This window comes from Protomyctophum parallelum, assembly GCF_964188405.1.
Source record: "Protomyctophum parallelum genome assembly, chromosome: 2".
Taxonomy (NCBI): domain Eukaryota; kingdom Metazoa; phylum Chordata; class Actinopteri; order Myctophiformes; family Myctophidae; genus Protomyctophum; species Protomyctophum parallelum.
Genome location: NC_139699.1, coordinates 31,363,815 through 31,379,388, shown reverse-complemented (window position 1 = coordinate 31,379,388; position 15,574 = coordinate 31,363,815). Strand labels below are relative to the sequence as shown.

At 42.1% G+C, this 15,574-nt stretch overlaps 1 protein-coding gene across 1 annotated transcript; it reads left to right on the top strand.

The window, feature by feature from the left end:
• Positions 1-1,482: 1,482 nt before the first annotated feature.
• scg3 (secretogranin III) lies at positions 1,483-15,542 on the top strand. Its single transcript, XM_083758900.1, has 12 exons — positions 1,483-1,770; positions 2,245-2,297; positions 2,463-2,505; positions 3,615-3,839; positions 5,069-5,211; positions 5,306-5,464; positions 5,697-5,934; positions 7,650-7,766; positions 9,205-9,288; positions 9,726-9,836; positions 11,315-11,404; positions 14,305-15,542. Exons 1-12 carry the CDS (start codon positions 1,671-1,673, stop codon positions 14,421-14,423), a joined length of 1,482 nt encoding a protein of 493 aa, XP_083615026.1. The 5' UTR covers positions 1,483-1,670; the 3' UTR covers positions 14,424-15,542.
• The last annotated feature ends 32 nt before the right edge of the window (positions 15,543-15,574 follow it).

Below are 15,574 nucleotides of genomic sequence, written 5' to 3'. Positions count from 1 at the left end.
TGACATTAAGAGAGAGGCTGTTCATCTGGCATCAAAGTTGTTGTTGTATAGATCCCTGAGTTATTGGCGTATAGACCGTAGACAAGAATGGAGGGGCCTGTTGTTGTGCATGTAGTATAGAATTCTCACATAAGTGTTCCTCTGCTCCAGGTGGGTGAGGGAGGTGGAGGGTTGTGGTAGCATAATCTGTGACATTTTAAAGGTATATTCAGTGATTTCACTTAATTCAAATATCCTCCCTACTATAGAGTGTGCTGACCAAAGTGACCATATAAGGAGTTCCTCCCTGTCCCCATTTAATCCCTGGGCCTGGGATAAAAAAAAATAACCTTAGGTTTCGTTTTTGGCTAGGTGGCCCAGGCCAGCCTTCATCCAATCAGGATAGAGAGGGGCCTTTCGCCAATCATGATCAAGCGGGGGCGGGCCTTGGTGTGGTGCTGTTGGCCTGTTGCGTGTCCCCCCACTGTAGTGCGTACTGCATGTGCACATCTTGTTATGGAGCGGACCGGGGGTTTTCCAAATCACCCAAATCACTGAATGCTCCTTTAAAAGGAGGTTGTAACCACGGTGCAATATTATTTTATTTTAACATTTAGACAGGATAGTGATTTGATGATGCTCGTGAATCTTGAAGCTCTTGATTCTGATTCTGAATCTTGCAGCTCTTTTGCACTCTCTTCTTTAACATTTAACATATTTGTATGCTGCTGTCTGAAGGAAGCAAACCAAAATAATTTGTAGGCTACTATTCCTCGCTGTCTGGCATAAACACTTTAACGCCACGTTTGTTTTTGTTTTTTTACACAAATCAATACTATTTTATGATTATTGAACACACGTCAATAAAGGCTTTTCCTCCTTTTTTCCTCCTATAGTGCCCGGACCATCTGTTGTTTTTCCACATGTTTTTATCACGTTTGATCCATTGACACTATTTACTATAGCCAATAGTTTTTATATCTCCTGTGAACACCTGGTTTTGTTCTTTATTTTCTATTCACGTGTTGCCTTCATATAATTAATGGCAGCAAGCTGGGCGATCGAAGATGTGCAACCGTGACGCAGGTTGCAGTGGGGCTGACGCACGAAATGGGCGGGTATTCGGTCCATTCTCCTCCTCCGTTGGTTCCCTTGAGGGGCAGGTCCTGTAGCCTAGTGGTGAACCCACCACCAAAGGCAGGCGACAGGTGATCGCGTTATAATCATAGCGACTCCGAGTGACCTGGTTTCAGCACCGCGAGTCGTTAACAGCTCCTCCTAAGCAGAGCGGAGATTTGTCCAGACTCCAGAGTCCCTCCTCCTATATTCCTCCCCGTGCGTCGGTCAGGCGCAGCTGACACACACACACACACACACACACACACACACACACACACACACACACACACACACACACACACACACACACACACACACACACACACACACACACACACACACACACACACGTCACACACGCACACAGTGACACACGCACACACACACAGCAGGGCGCAGCCGCGCTGTGAGGTTTCAGCACTACCAGAGGCGACACAGAGCGGAGCTGTCCAAACATTCAGCACTTTGGCGGCGGCACGGCCAGAAGAACAAGGCTAGACAGACAGAGGAGATCCTCTCCTCCTGAACACTGTCTGCAGGCACATAGGCTACATTTGAGCATTTGTTTCAGGATGGCGTCACCATGCCCCGGCCTTTACATCCTCCTACAGCTTTTAGCTCTGAATGCAATATGCCAGATTTCTGCCTTTCCAACACCTGCCGCCTCAGATGGTGAGTTGTTCAGTGCTTCTTCTTTTTTCTCACTCTCGCAGACGTTTCGTTAAAATCACGGTATTAAAATTAAGATAATTCTTATTTCAGTTATTTAAAATCTCGTGATTGGCGTTAAAGTTAAAAGCCCACGAGTGACGAGATGCTTCGTGCGTATAATCATACGGGAATCCGGGATGCAGAAGAAAACAAACTGAAGAGGTTTTTCCACGTCGCTTAAGCGAGTTAAAGGCCGACTGTGTTCTATTTTCGCCGCAGTTTAATCTTTTGTTTGGTAATCCGATTATGTGTAGCCTAGTTGGAGTTGTCAGTTTGAAACTTTACAAAATAAACAACTTCCAAAATAAATGAATCAAATGCAATGTCAGTAAAAAAAAATACATGGAGCCTACATGATTAGCCTATATATCCACATTATTATAATAAACAGTTCTACCTTATTTTACATTTGATATGCTATTTGTTATTTTGCAGATAAATTTGTTCACAACAGACAGTTGACAGAAGAAAGACCACTACAGGAGCAGGTAAGCTTTCCCTCATTCATCCCCACAGTATCCAAAAACCTTTCTAAATACTGTATATGTTTTATGTTATAGCCTATGTGGCCACAAGCAAGCCGTGTAGCTAGAACTTAATAATCACAGGTCATGCTTACTGGAAATTCTGAAATGTTTCTCTCGATTCTTCAGATTGCTGAGGCAGACAGTGTGAAGGCTGCAATACAGTCTGCAGGTAACCTGACCCGCCATTACCAATCAATATTCCTATGAGATTCTTATTACAATACGACATAGATGCCAGAGATAGCCTATCTATATATAGATTTCATACCGCATGCATTTTCATGAACACCACGTTGGAGTTCTCCGTGTTTCCTAAATGCAGCCAGTAGGCTCCCAGTAGGCCTACAGGTCAATAAGATCATCTTGATAAGCAACCTACTGGTGGTTATCGGTTGATTTTCATTAGAATCCGCTATTCACGCATTATCTCAGTATACTGCATGTTTCCTATTTTAATCACTCAAACCCCATGCAGCATCCGTATTGTGAGGTTTGGGTTGTGAGCTTGTCGATCAGCTATTTTCTACGAAAGCTTTCCCCACAATAACAGAAAACATTAAAAAGAATCACAGTGAAGTGAGTGGTGCAACGCCGTGTGGGGGTCCCCGGGGGGGGGGGGGTTGCAGACCCGTCCGATTCAGGCGAGCCGCCCCACGTCCGAAACGGTTGAGAAATGACAGAGTTACCCATGTGGGCGTCCCTCTACTGTACCCACTGTACTGTACTGGCACACCCGAAATCACCATATATACAGTTAATATGTGCGTGTGTGTTTGTGTGTGTGTTAGGTTGCGCACAGGTGGTGAAAAACAACCATGCTGTTTTCGTGCAGACGCACCCACCCACCCACCCACACACACACATAGCTCCGTGACTCCACTCAAAAAATACCTAGTATAGAGCCCTGAGCTCAATGTTTTAGCTCAAGAAAAATAAATTGGACGTTTGCCCCAGACCCAAACTAGCGAAAATAGCCCAACTACAAGCTCACAAAGCAGTGCAAATTTTCAATTTTCACTAAAGTTCTTAAACATTGGTTTTCTAATTTATGGAATTTCTTTGACGTTTCTTTTATTTCTTTATGAAATTACTGGAAGAAAATCATAGAATTTTGCTTTTAATTCATTCAACATTTCATTCAACATTTTGAAAATGTTTTGAAATAATAATAAGAAAAACAAATGTAGGAAACAAAAGAAAGTAAAGGGACCCATAAAAATCCTGACACACTGTTTGAGAACCAGTGTTAAACATTTATTTCCCCTTTGCTGTCTTCAGAGACAAAGACTCCCACTGTCCCCAAGGACACAGCTTCAGAGCCGGACAGTGATGACTTCACTGTTCTCAAGTCCTTGGCCCAGGGTCAGAGGTTAAAGGAGACCAATGAGAAGCTAGCCAGGGAGGGGCAGAGCGAGGAGAAGAACATCTCAGATGATTCAGACTCCACCAAGAGCCGTCGTCTGGCGGAAGATTACGACTCCACCAAGAATATAATGGACGATGGCAAGTATCTATAGGGATTTGTATTTACCCAGACCCAAACCCTGGTACTACTTTGGTGGCTTGAATCAATGTGTTGACTTTTGATACCTTGGTCTGTCCTCTGGCCTGCCTTTTGAGACAGACAGACAGACAGACAGACAGACAGACAGAGGATTATCTTCTTTTCTGCCCCATGACATCACAGTCGTTGAAGCCAACACTAAAGCTACCACATAGCTCCAACTTCCTGTTGCTATTTGGAACAATTCTTATACAAATAATACATGCACATATGAGTGTTAGTTATTGTCTTTGTGTTGGTGTTATATAAGTGTCTCATTAGTACACATGGACTGGCTCTGGTTGTGCTGAGCTGGCTGGACATATGTATACTCCCACTATGATGAATCAGTTTCCAATATTGCAGAACCTCCTCCTCCTTAAAATGTGTTAATGTGTTTAAGTGCTAATTGTTGTGTCGCACTACACACATGCCACAGTATAGGCTACTGCTGCATAATATGTAACTATACAGTATCTGCACTGATCATCAGCATATTAATGCAGTGTATGAGCTGAAGTGACTCATGTTGAAAGTGCTGAGTGTTTACCTTTTTGTCTTGTTGGCTCAACTGTGACAAAAAGCGCACCTCGTGCTCTAAATTTGGCCACAGCATTTGGCACAAAAATATCCATAGTATTCTATGGTTAGTGACCATCTTTACTTACAGTAAGTGATGTGCCATTATGGGTAGCCTAGAAAGCAGATGTTTTTTATTATTATTATTATTATGTTATTGTTTTGAGGGACACACTGCTTGCTACAAACCCACCATTCTGACTCAGTAAAGCACATACAGAAGAGGAGAGAATTAATAGTATCTGTCAGATCGGTGTTACACCCACTGAGGTGGGAGTGAGTTGCGGCAGGATATTCTCAAACCTCAACAAAATGGACAACAGTGTGGGAGAACAAAAAGAGAAGGATTTAGTGTGCTCAGAAGAAAATAGGAAATCACAATCATCTCAAACCATAGAATGAGCATGTGCCATTCTAGTCTTCACGTTGTAATAATGCTTTAAATTTGTAGTCAGACGATGGTGTTGCGCACCCTTAAATAGCAGATCTAAGCTCACATGATTGTAGATTGTAGATCTGCTATTTTCAGCTTGCGACATCATCATACAATTAAGTATACATCAGGCATAAGATATAGACACGACTTAACGTTTTTGTGGTCTTATCTCAGATGAGCCAGAGAGCTTCCGGCAGGTGGATGGTACCCCACTGACGGCAGAGGACATTGTCCAGAAGATTGCCAACAAGATCTACGAGGAGGATGACAGAGGGGTGTTCGACAGGATCGTATCCAAGCTGCTCAAACTGGGACTGGTGGGTTCTGCATCCTGTAGCGTGTAGCCTGACGCTTTCCCAGTTGGGATGTGGCAAATACCATACTCACCAATCATTTCTACCCCCCCTTTAGATAACAGACAGTCAGGCAGAAACCCTGGAGTACCAGGTGGCTGAAGCCCTGCAGGATATCATTACGAAGAATGCAAAGAACAATGAAATAGAGGATCTAGTAGAAGAGTATCCAGCAACCAGGGGAGAGCAGGATGACCCAAGCACTGATGCTCATATGGTACAATCTGCTAAAGCATATGATGATGATGATGAACACAAATTGGAAACTAACAAATAAAATGGCTGAAATTGCATGTGAGAAAAGAACAGTATAAAAAGACAAACACTTCACAGTGTCAAATGCAATTTTAGATTATTTTTAAAAGCTAATTTACTGTAAATGCAGCAGAGCTTTCGATCATGATGTTGATGATGATGATGATGATGAATGATAATAATCAATCTTCCAGGACATGTCGGAATCGCCTAGGCGTCAATATGATGATGAGGAGGAGGAAGAGGGCGGGGAGGATGAAGACGAGACAGAGGACGGCGTGGAGCAGGGCGCAGAGGGAGACGAGGACGACACGGTGGGCAAAACGTGGAACAGAGACACCGGCGAGGGCAACGAGGTCAACCCAGAGGACGGCCTCCAGGACCTGCAGTACTTCCCCAACTTCTACCGCCTACTGAAGAGCCTCGATTCAGGTGAGCTTCCCACAGACACAGCACAAGAGCCATGGGAGTCCGTGACTCCTCTTTGTGTCCATGAACTCTATGGTCGCTGTGTGGACTGTCGAGTGAATGTACGTGTGTCTCCCGAGGTCTGTGGGTCTAGTCGGTTCAAAGGGGACAGCTGGAGAGGTTGTTGTCATGGCAATGATGTTGTGAATATGAATGAGCATGAGTCACTTATTTCCATCTGTTCACTCGCTCATTGCCTTTGTTAACCTGCGGGAGACACACAGGAGCTATGGATGAAAGGAGTTGGCCACACGCCCACACCAAACATACTGTACATTCACAACCGGACGCCTCACATATGCAAACACAGACCAATACTTACATACGAAATAATACAATTAAGCACGACAAGATTTCCTGAAACAGGAACGGAAAGTAATGTGGCGGAGGTGGAAAAACAATGCCTAGCGGAGTAGTTCCGTCCGCCATGTCCATTGATATTCCTTTTCAGAACTAATTGAAGGTTGTTCTAGCTACGCAGTCAATCATATCGCAAAGTATCAAAGTTTTAGGCGTGGTTGGAACTCCCTTCTATTAAAGTTTGATTTTGCAATGTTTGCAATAAAGTTAGTTACAGATATTCTACTATGTCCACAAACTAGTTGACTCTAATCCACATTAGCACTTGTCTGCCACTCAGTTGACTGCTTTCATTCAAAAGTAATTTAGACACGAACTAAAATACAGTTTTTAAACAAACTGGTATTGTTGATGTTGGGGTATTTGTCACTGTACATTTGCACATATGTGAAATTTGTCCTGCATTTCCCATCCTAATTATTAGGAACAGTGGATGCTATTAATACAGCACCTGGGGAGCAGTTAGTGATCTTGCTCAGGCACACTTCGATACATAGACTGTTACTAAGATATTAGATGGTAAAACAAATCATTGTTTTGTTTTAGTTTTCAGTATTGCCAATATCATGTAATGCTTTTATTGTTTACTGTTGTTTTACATTAGCTGCCACATAACTCACTGATAATGAGCTGGGGCTCTGGCTTGCCATCTGTGTGCGTGCGTGTGTGTGTGCATGCGTGCGTGCGTGTGTGTGTGGATCTGTCCGTCCGTCTGTGTGATTTTAACGGACAACTGCCAGCCAATAAGAAACCAGTACTTTTCATGGCCTATTATAATATATATTTTTTTGGCTTTCACCTTTATTTTATATTTTTTATGGAGGGACAGACAGTAGGCTGACAGGAAATGGGGAGAGAGATGGGGGGGAAGACATGCAGTAAAGGCCGCCGGGATCGGGAGTCGAACCCGCGACACACTGCCAGACTGGATTACCAGCCAAGGTGCCTGGACCATTGAGCCATGGCCCAGGCCTATAATATTATATTGATCACTATCTCCATCATACTCAGTCTCATCTCCATCACTGACATCCCCACAATACAATGTTGTATTAGCGTAACAAACAAGAAGCGGGCTCGCAACTCAATGCTCCAATTTAATTCACACAACAGCAATATAACCACATATTGCTGCTGTGCTGTGAATAAAACTGGAGCATTTTTTAAAACCCTTCTTGTTTGTCCTAATTCTGTTTTTGCAGTTTGGCTCAGCACCAAGAAAGGGAGTGTGCGTTCTTTCCTGTTTGGATATTAGTGCAACAACAATGATTGGGAAAGTACTCATGATTATAATTGACTCTGCATGGTTTGTGCTGCAGATCGAGATGCCCAGGAGAGAGAGACACTGATAACCATCATGAAGACCCTTATTGACTTTGTGAAGATGATGGTGAAATATGGCACCATCACACCAGAGGAAGGAGTCTCCTATTTGGGTAAGATTAAACAGCAGCATTGTTTGTTTGTAGATGGATGGAATCATTATAGATCAAAACATTACAGATGGAAACATTATGGATTTGCGAGCAGATTGCAGTCCTTGCAGACTGCATCATGTGCTACTGTATGGTTAATAGAGGATTGTGCATTATCAGTGGATGACAGGGAGGGTTTGTTCAATTTGTTCAGATTGTATCCTTCCAGATGCCCTTTTAATTGTGCATTTCAGAGTATTTTTATTGTGCGTCCGTGCATGCGTGCGTGCATACGGGCGTGCCTATCTGTCTTTGTGTCTTTGTGCATATGCATGAAGCCAAGCTTTTATCTGCCAGTTCAGTGAAGTGTGAGTCTGTGTTCAGAGTCTCAGACTGATGAGCAACGCTTGTTTTAGGACTTATCTTCTCATCTGTGACTTATTGAAAGGACAGTCTTCTGCAAAGGACAGATGTCACATATCCCCCTCTGAGCCCTGACGACCCCAGGACCTAACATCTCTGTCCATACAAATTACCTTTCTCTTTCTGATATTTGAGACTTTAGATTGCGTGCGTGCGTGCGTGCGTGCGTGCGTGCGTGCGTGCGTGCGTATCATTATCGGTAACAGGAGTATTCAATAGTCCTTGAAATGACCCTCCCAGACCAACCAGCTGCGCTGACACGACACTGGCAGCTGATCGAATGACCACATCCACCTTACACAGCCCGAGCCGATGTAGGCAGTATGGGTTGCGTAGAGATGCTAGGATGGAATTGCACATCACCTAGCAACATGTCATTGGCTCCCCAGTCATTTAGTCGTGACCCCCCCCCCCCACACACACACACACACACACATGATTGACACAAGCTAATGTTGCCTTAAACAGATAAAGGCCATTAGCCCTCTAGGGAGAGGGAGACAGGGTACAAGGAAAAAAGGGGGAAGGGAGGAAGCAGGGGGCAGGAAGAAGCTGCTGTGATAAATGGTTTCCGCTGTGCAACAGGTGGGCTGCTACAAACAGCCAGGGGGTAGCAGCTATAGCTAACGTGGGCAGGAGACAGCAGGAAGGAGGGACATGATGGACAGGAAGATAATTAGGGAAAATGAACAGCCTAAAGATGAGTAATGAGGTTGGGGACGAGAATGAGAAAAATAAGTATGCCATCATTATCATCATAATAATCTAACAAAAAACACATTATTATGATAATAACTATGAGTCATAGCAATATAAGAGTCATAGAGGACTTTCAAATGGTCATACTTTAATTATTCCCTAACACAAACATTAAATGCCATTAACAATAAAGATAACTTAATGTTTATTTTGTCAACATTTGTCACCATTACATCACCTAATCATAGCAACATGAGTTACTAGTTAGACTTTAATATATTAGCGCCGCTCACTTCACACGGGTGTGATAATTCTTGTCTCATTTCCCCACCTACAGAGAACCTGGATGCCATGATAGCCATGCAGACCAAGAACAAGCTGGGCAAATCTCTTGGCACTCCTGATGTCACTAGAACCTCTGGTAAAGAAAATACATCAACATAAGACTGCAAGATAAAATGTAAACCAATAAGTGGAAGAGTAGGTCCCCATTAAACCACGAGCAAAAAGTCAAATGACTTAATTGTTCCTGTGCAAATGCCCATTTAATTGTCAGTTTAATTGAATTGAATTGTCAATGTTGTTGCATTGTTTCTATAGTGACCAGGCTATGAGAGCCAGACCATGCCAACAGCTTGTGTTTTCTTAAAGGCAATAAGCCAGCATACCCTTTTCATTTCCTAAACAGCAACGTCAACCTCATAGTGTTGTGTAAATAGGCTAATTTGAGAGTTCATTCAAATGCAGGACAATGTAATTCTTGCTACAGGGCGTGTTACAAAAGGTTAAACTGCAAGATTGTCCTGCGTGATTTGGGACATCTGGTCATCAACTAAACCGTTTTTTTCTTTGCTGTAGGGAAGAACTTTGATGAGGATGACAACACCAAAGCTGAGGCAGCTAAGATGCAGAAAGAGTCTGAGAACCTAAAAGACTCAACAAAGGAGGAACAGGCGCCAACTGTGACCAGTCAGTCCCATATTATGCATGCTCAGCTGTCCACCGGGTCACCAGCATAAACATCCACAAATATGGAGTGTTCATTTAACTCTGAGATCCTTGCGGTGGATTCTATGGTTAAATTAACACTCTGGGTTTTTACTGCGCTTTGTTCTCGGATTTGATTATTCGGGGAGGATGGAAACATAGCCAGTTCTGAACAGAACTTACACTATTATGTGCCTGATTATATTGTCAATGTGACTCAATTGATTTTCATTATGTTTGCCGTTGTTTTGTGATTAACATTATGTCAAATAAATGAATCATGAAGAATTTTCAAATATAGCTTATTAATCTTTAATATAGCGTATTACAGCAATAATGTTCAATGAAAAATAAACTAGTTTTGTCCCGGGCCAGCCTAGCGGTCCGGGCTCCTATAGGCTGCTAATCCAGCCTGACAGCGTGTAACGGGTTCGACTCCTGATCCCAACAACCTTTGCTGCGTGTTACTCCCCATCTCTCTCCCCCCATTTCCTTTCAACTTACTATACACTATCAAATGAAAGCAGAAAAAGCCCCCCCAAAAATAAATATATCTTTAAGAATAAAATAGTTCTTGCAGGAAGTGTTCAGCTCAAATAGGCTACAGCTCAGATCAGTGACAGTTATGTCCCAGTTCTTTCCTGAAAAATAGGTCAGTCCAAAAACTCCCTGAGAAAAGCTTACAGTTGAGAAACAGTTGACCTCATATCAGCTCTTGCATGCGCGCACGCACACACTGCACACTGCGCACGCACGCATGCGCGCTCGCACACACACACACACACACACACACACACACACACACACACACACACACACACACACACACACACACACACACACACACACACACACACTGTTTATGTTGGCAGCTGTATATTTACCATCTAAACATACATTTCCACAGGAAATTCAATTTCAGTCAATAGTAGAGTAGATACTGATATCAGTATGTTAACAGCATGCAGTGAGGAAGGGCAATAATTCCCCTGATTAAAAAGCTTGTTCATACATCATTATCAGCCAAATTACTGCAAAGCTTAAGCCATAGACAAACAACAATTTAATCGTCTTTCATCTCTAACCATGTACATTGGTGCTCCATGGGTTTATAGATTTATTAAGGGGGGAAGCGCACAGGGCCAGGGCCAACTGTGAATGTGCATAATGTGTACTAGAGTGCTATCAAATTAGAATGACCTTTGTAGGTAATTTATTGCCACTGTCAGTGTAATGGAAAAAGCACCATGCTTATATTGATTTGAAAATAATTCAGTGATGTAAGTAATGAATTAGCCTTGGGACTAAACTAACCCACTATTGCACTTTGGTGCAAACCTGTGTGTTGCAGGCAATATAGTATATATTATTGTGTATCTTAATGTCTTATATATTAAATTACTTGTCCATCATAATCTATGAACTAATTTTGCTTTGTTTTGTTTCTCTCCCAATTCCAGATCGTCCTGGCAAGTCAGAGACATATCTGGAGGCCATCAGGAAGAACATTGAGTGGTTGAAGAAACACAACAAAGAAGAGGGCAAAGATGGTGAGACACTCAACCTAAATTAATATTGTACAATGACATATGAACCATACTGTACACACCCAACTTTACAGTACAATGAAATATGACACACCCAAACTTACAGTACATCATTAAAGTGCATCATTAAAGTACAATTTTTTGGTTTTTGTACTTTACTTGAGTATTTACGAGTATTTCCAATGCTCTGACAACTACTCCACTATACATCTCAGATCCAAATATTGTACTTTTGATTTACTCCACTGCATTTTTAAACTTTAGTTACTAGTTACTTTGTAGATTCTGAGACACATCTTCTTAATACTGTACAATGAGATACGAGAACATGCACAAGGTTAAAGTTAAACACATCACTATGTCCAAGCTTTACAATGCTATTAAAGACTTTTCCCATTATAGTGAATATAGTTACCCTCCAACACTACAAACAAACTCTACATTTCTAGAACTTCAGCTACAGAAATGATTCAAAAGTGGAAACATGTACTCTGACTCATCATGCTAGCATCTCCTGCAAACAGGTCACAGATAGGTCTGCGGCGACACACTGAAGAATAATGTTAAAGCCTCTTTTGTTTGTCTCAATTTGCAATTAAGATGAGGATGGCAAGGGAACAGAGATGGATGCTTTATGCTCTGGCCTCATGAATATGGATGAGCATTTAATGAGCTTTAATGACCCTGTTCTAATTTCATTGATATGGCTGCATTTTTCTGAAAGAAAGGCCTATTCATGTCTTCCCTTCCCTCCTACCTGGTGTGGATATTTAATAAGAGCACACACACAAATGCTAGTGTATGCATATGTGCGTGTGTGACGTTGAAAAGTGTGTGGGCAGACTAAGTTAAGTGTTTGTGTGTGTGCAGAGCAGAATGTAAAATCTAGATAAGGATGCTGTTTGTGTTCTGATGAGAAAGCCTAAATGCAATTCAATTTGAATTGTCAAAAACTGAAATTGAAACTGCATATTGGCAAAGAAATAGACTGGAACAAAGTTACAGCCCAAAAAATAGGATGACAAGTGCAAGCCCTTCCCTCACTTGCACTTCCAATTAGCAGTGTGCGATTTAAACTTTTATTTTGTAAAAGCCCTTTTTAGTTGTTAACCTACTGTACAAAGCACAACCAACATCCTTATTTATTACTCTTCATAGAGAAGCAGATTGCTACACAACATGTCAACACCTAGTGGTGGTTAAAAGATATACTGTAGCGTAAGATTCAGAGTTCAGGTTATTACTCCACTGGTGATGATGATGACCAACAGCCATGTAAAAAAGATTGGCTGGCTGTGGCTCAGGAGGTAGAGCAGGTCAACCAATGATCCGTGGGTCGGTGGTTCGAATCCTGTCTACATGTCAAAGTGGGGAAGATACTGAACCATACAGTACATTGCTTCCAATTAGTCTGTCGGTGCTACTGTAGCTTGTTACCATTGGTGTGTGGGAAGTGAGGACCCTGGTGTTGACTGTTCGCCGCTTGAATGAACCATTGTAAAAGCACTTTGAGCACTTGGAAAAGCGCTATAAAAATGCAATTAATTAAAAATCAAACCATCTCGAAGCCCAACAATTGTTAATGCTCAATGGGCTGATACACATGACTACTGGTGTGACCTAGATTCCTGTGTAGACACAAATAATTCCTGATGAGGACTATATTAATAGCTTACCCATGCACAGTCAAATCCAGGTTTTACTGTGCAGGGCAGGAGCAGAGGGCCCGGGGGGGGGGGGAGGAGAAGTGAATGCCCAGTGCTCCTCTTCGTCCTGTCCCAATACAACCCGTGTCATTAGCATTCTAGTGTGTGCATCGGGTGTCTGAGAGAAGAGCGACCTCGCTCCCTGCCTGACTGTCAGTGGTGTGGGCAATGCACACACGCACGCTGCGTCTCTGTTTTGGGATGGTTTTGTTTGGTTTCTGGATCTATAGAGGCAGTTATTGTTTTTCTACTGTACCACAGATTGCATTAAATGTCGTACTTCTCTCACTCTCCCTGGCAAAATAAATGCAGGTTAACGTCAACAAATCCCCTTCCATCTAATAACGGTGTCATAGAAACAAAGTGGGCAATAAACAGTCATTGTGTTTACTCTGCAAGAGTCATTAGGACTGTTTGTGTTTGTGTATGTGTGTGTGCGTGCATGCGTGCGTGCGTGCGTGCATAATACGTATGCATTATGCACATTAACCCTACATAGAGTAGCCAGAGGAACAGATGGCATGTGCCTTAGCTGTTCCAGTATTGAGTAACCATAGTCAAGTGCAACAGTAAAAAATAATAATGCTGAATGCAATCACAGTTTGGTGGGAAGAAAAACCATCTAACCACTTGAATATGGCGTTTTCACATTTTGAATGGGGGATAAATCCCCTATTTACACATGATCACAGGGGTGACGTGACATTGGCTAGAAAAATTAGTATGTAAGCGATTGTGGCAACCACACTTCTGTACAGCACTTGTGAATGTATCGCTTGGATGTGTGTGCCTATGTAAACGTTTTTAGAGGTACACCCTCTAACTGGATATTTGGATAACCACTTCAGGACAGGCCATCTTGTCGGTCTAACATCAGGTCATGTAGGCTACAGCCCTTCAGCTGAAAGGACCACACACATTTTACATTTGACCTTAATCCGCCCTGATACTCGTTCTAGTTTTACCAGATAATGACTTGTTTGGGTGTCTCTTCTCAAAGCTTAGTGTCTCAGATGTCGTGTGGTCCATATATCTGATTAAGATCAGCCCATCGCTTCCGGTTTAAAAGCTTTACTGTACACGATGAGCTTCAGTGGTCAGGAGCGGACACTAGTGCCAGTATAACAGAACCGCTATTGCCTTCAACTGTCTACAGTCCAAGAGTATGACCCATGCTTCCTGTGTCTGGCCCTCCAGATTATGACCTGTCCAAACTGAGGGACTTCATGGACCAGCAGGTGGACTCGTACATCGAGAAGGGCATCATCGACAAGGATGAGGGGGAGACCATCAAGAGGATCTACGGAAGCCTGTGACCTTAAACAGAGAAACCGCCACAACCCAATCGATGGCCTCGCGCACATTACTGAGTCTGGATCCGCGCTGCAAGAGAATTTTAAATATCCACTGTTAGGGCCAATATCATGGTCTAGCAGTGGATGCAATATTGCCCAATAAGGCAAAGTATTTACTGTTTATTTAAAATCAACCATTAAGGGGAACACAGTATATGACACTCCCCATATATACAGGAGGAATGTATTAATATTTATGCTATCAATTAAAAAATCTAATTATTAATTACAACCAAATTAATTAATCAATGATTCTTGAACACCAAGATGATGGGATCGTTTATTTTTTGTTGTGTATTTTTCACACATTGAGCGAAATCAAACACGTATTTATCTAACCTACTTACAGTATGCAGTACATACAACTAAATGATAGTATTTTCTATCTTACAGACAAACATGTCTCTGGAATGAATAGTAAATGATCTATGAGACCAGGGTTCGTTTTGTAGGGGGGGGGGAGAGGTTGTTAACTACTTAAGCCCTATAAATTATTTTTATTTAAAAAAAAAAGTGACACATTTTTGGATCAACAGGGATAATGGATAACGTGCTTTCTTTTGTAAATTGTGTACCAATCACACGTACTGTATCAGTCTACATTTCCTGGAAGGAAATGTATGTACAGTAATTCAGTCTGACCAGAAGCAGGGATGAAAGATATCCCAACTGGCAATACAAATCAATGGACATAACATCCCCCCCCACCCACCCAGCAAATCGAACCCTGTTTAAGACTTTCTATAAGGCTTTTCTCTTCAACTATGGTTTGCAATGACTTATATTCATTATGTAATCTGTCTATTCCGTTTCCTTTCCAGCATACATGTGAGATCTTAATGTATCCTTGCTTTTGACTCAACCAAACACTGATTTGATCACTACCATCTTTATGCTCAGTCTCTGCTTCAATCTGTCTGGTGCCCACTAGAGGGCACACTCTGTATTTCCTTAATCTGCATGTCTCAATATATGAAATATTTACATTTCTTTAGAGACACAAAATGAAGTATTTTTAAATGTAAATATTTGTGATTTTTTCGTATCATGTAAAAGCAATTAAAACATTGCTTTTCTTTACCAGTGTCATCTTCGTGGTGGGGGCGGGACGA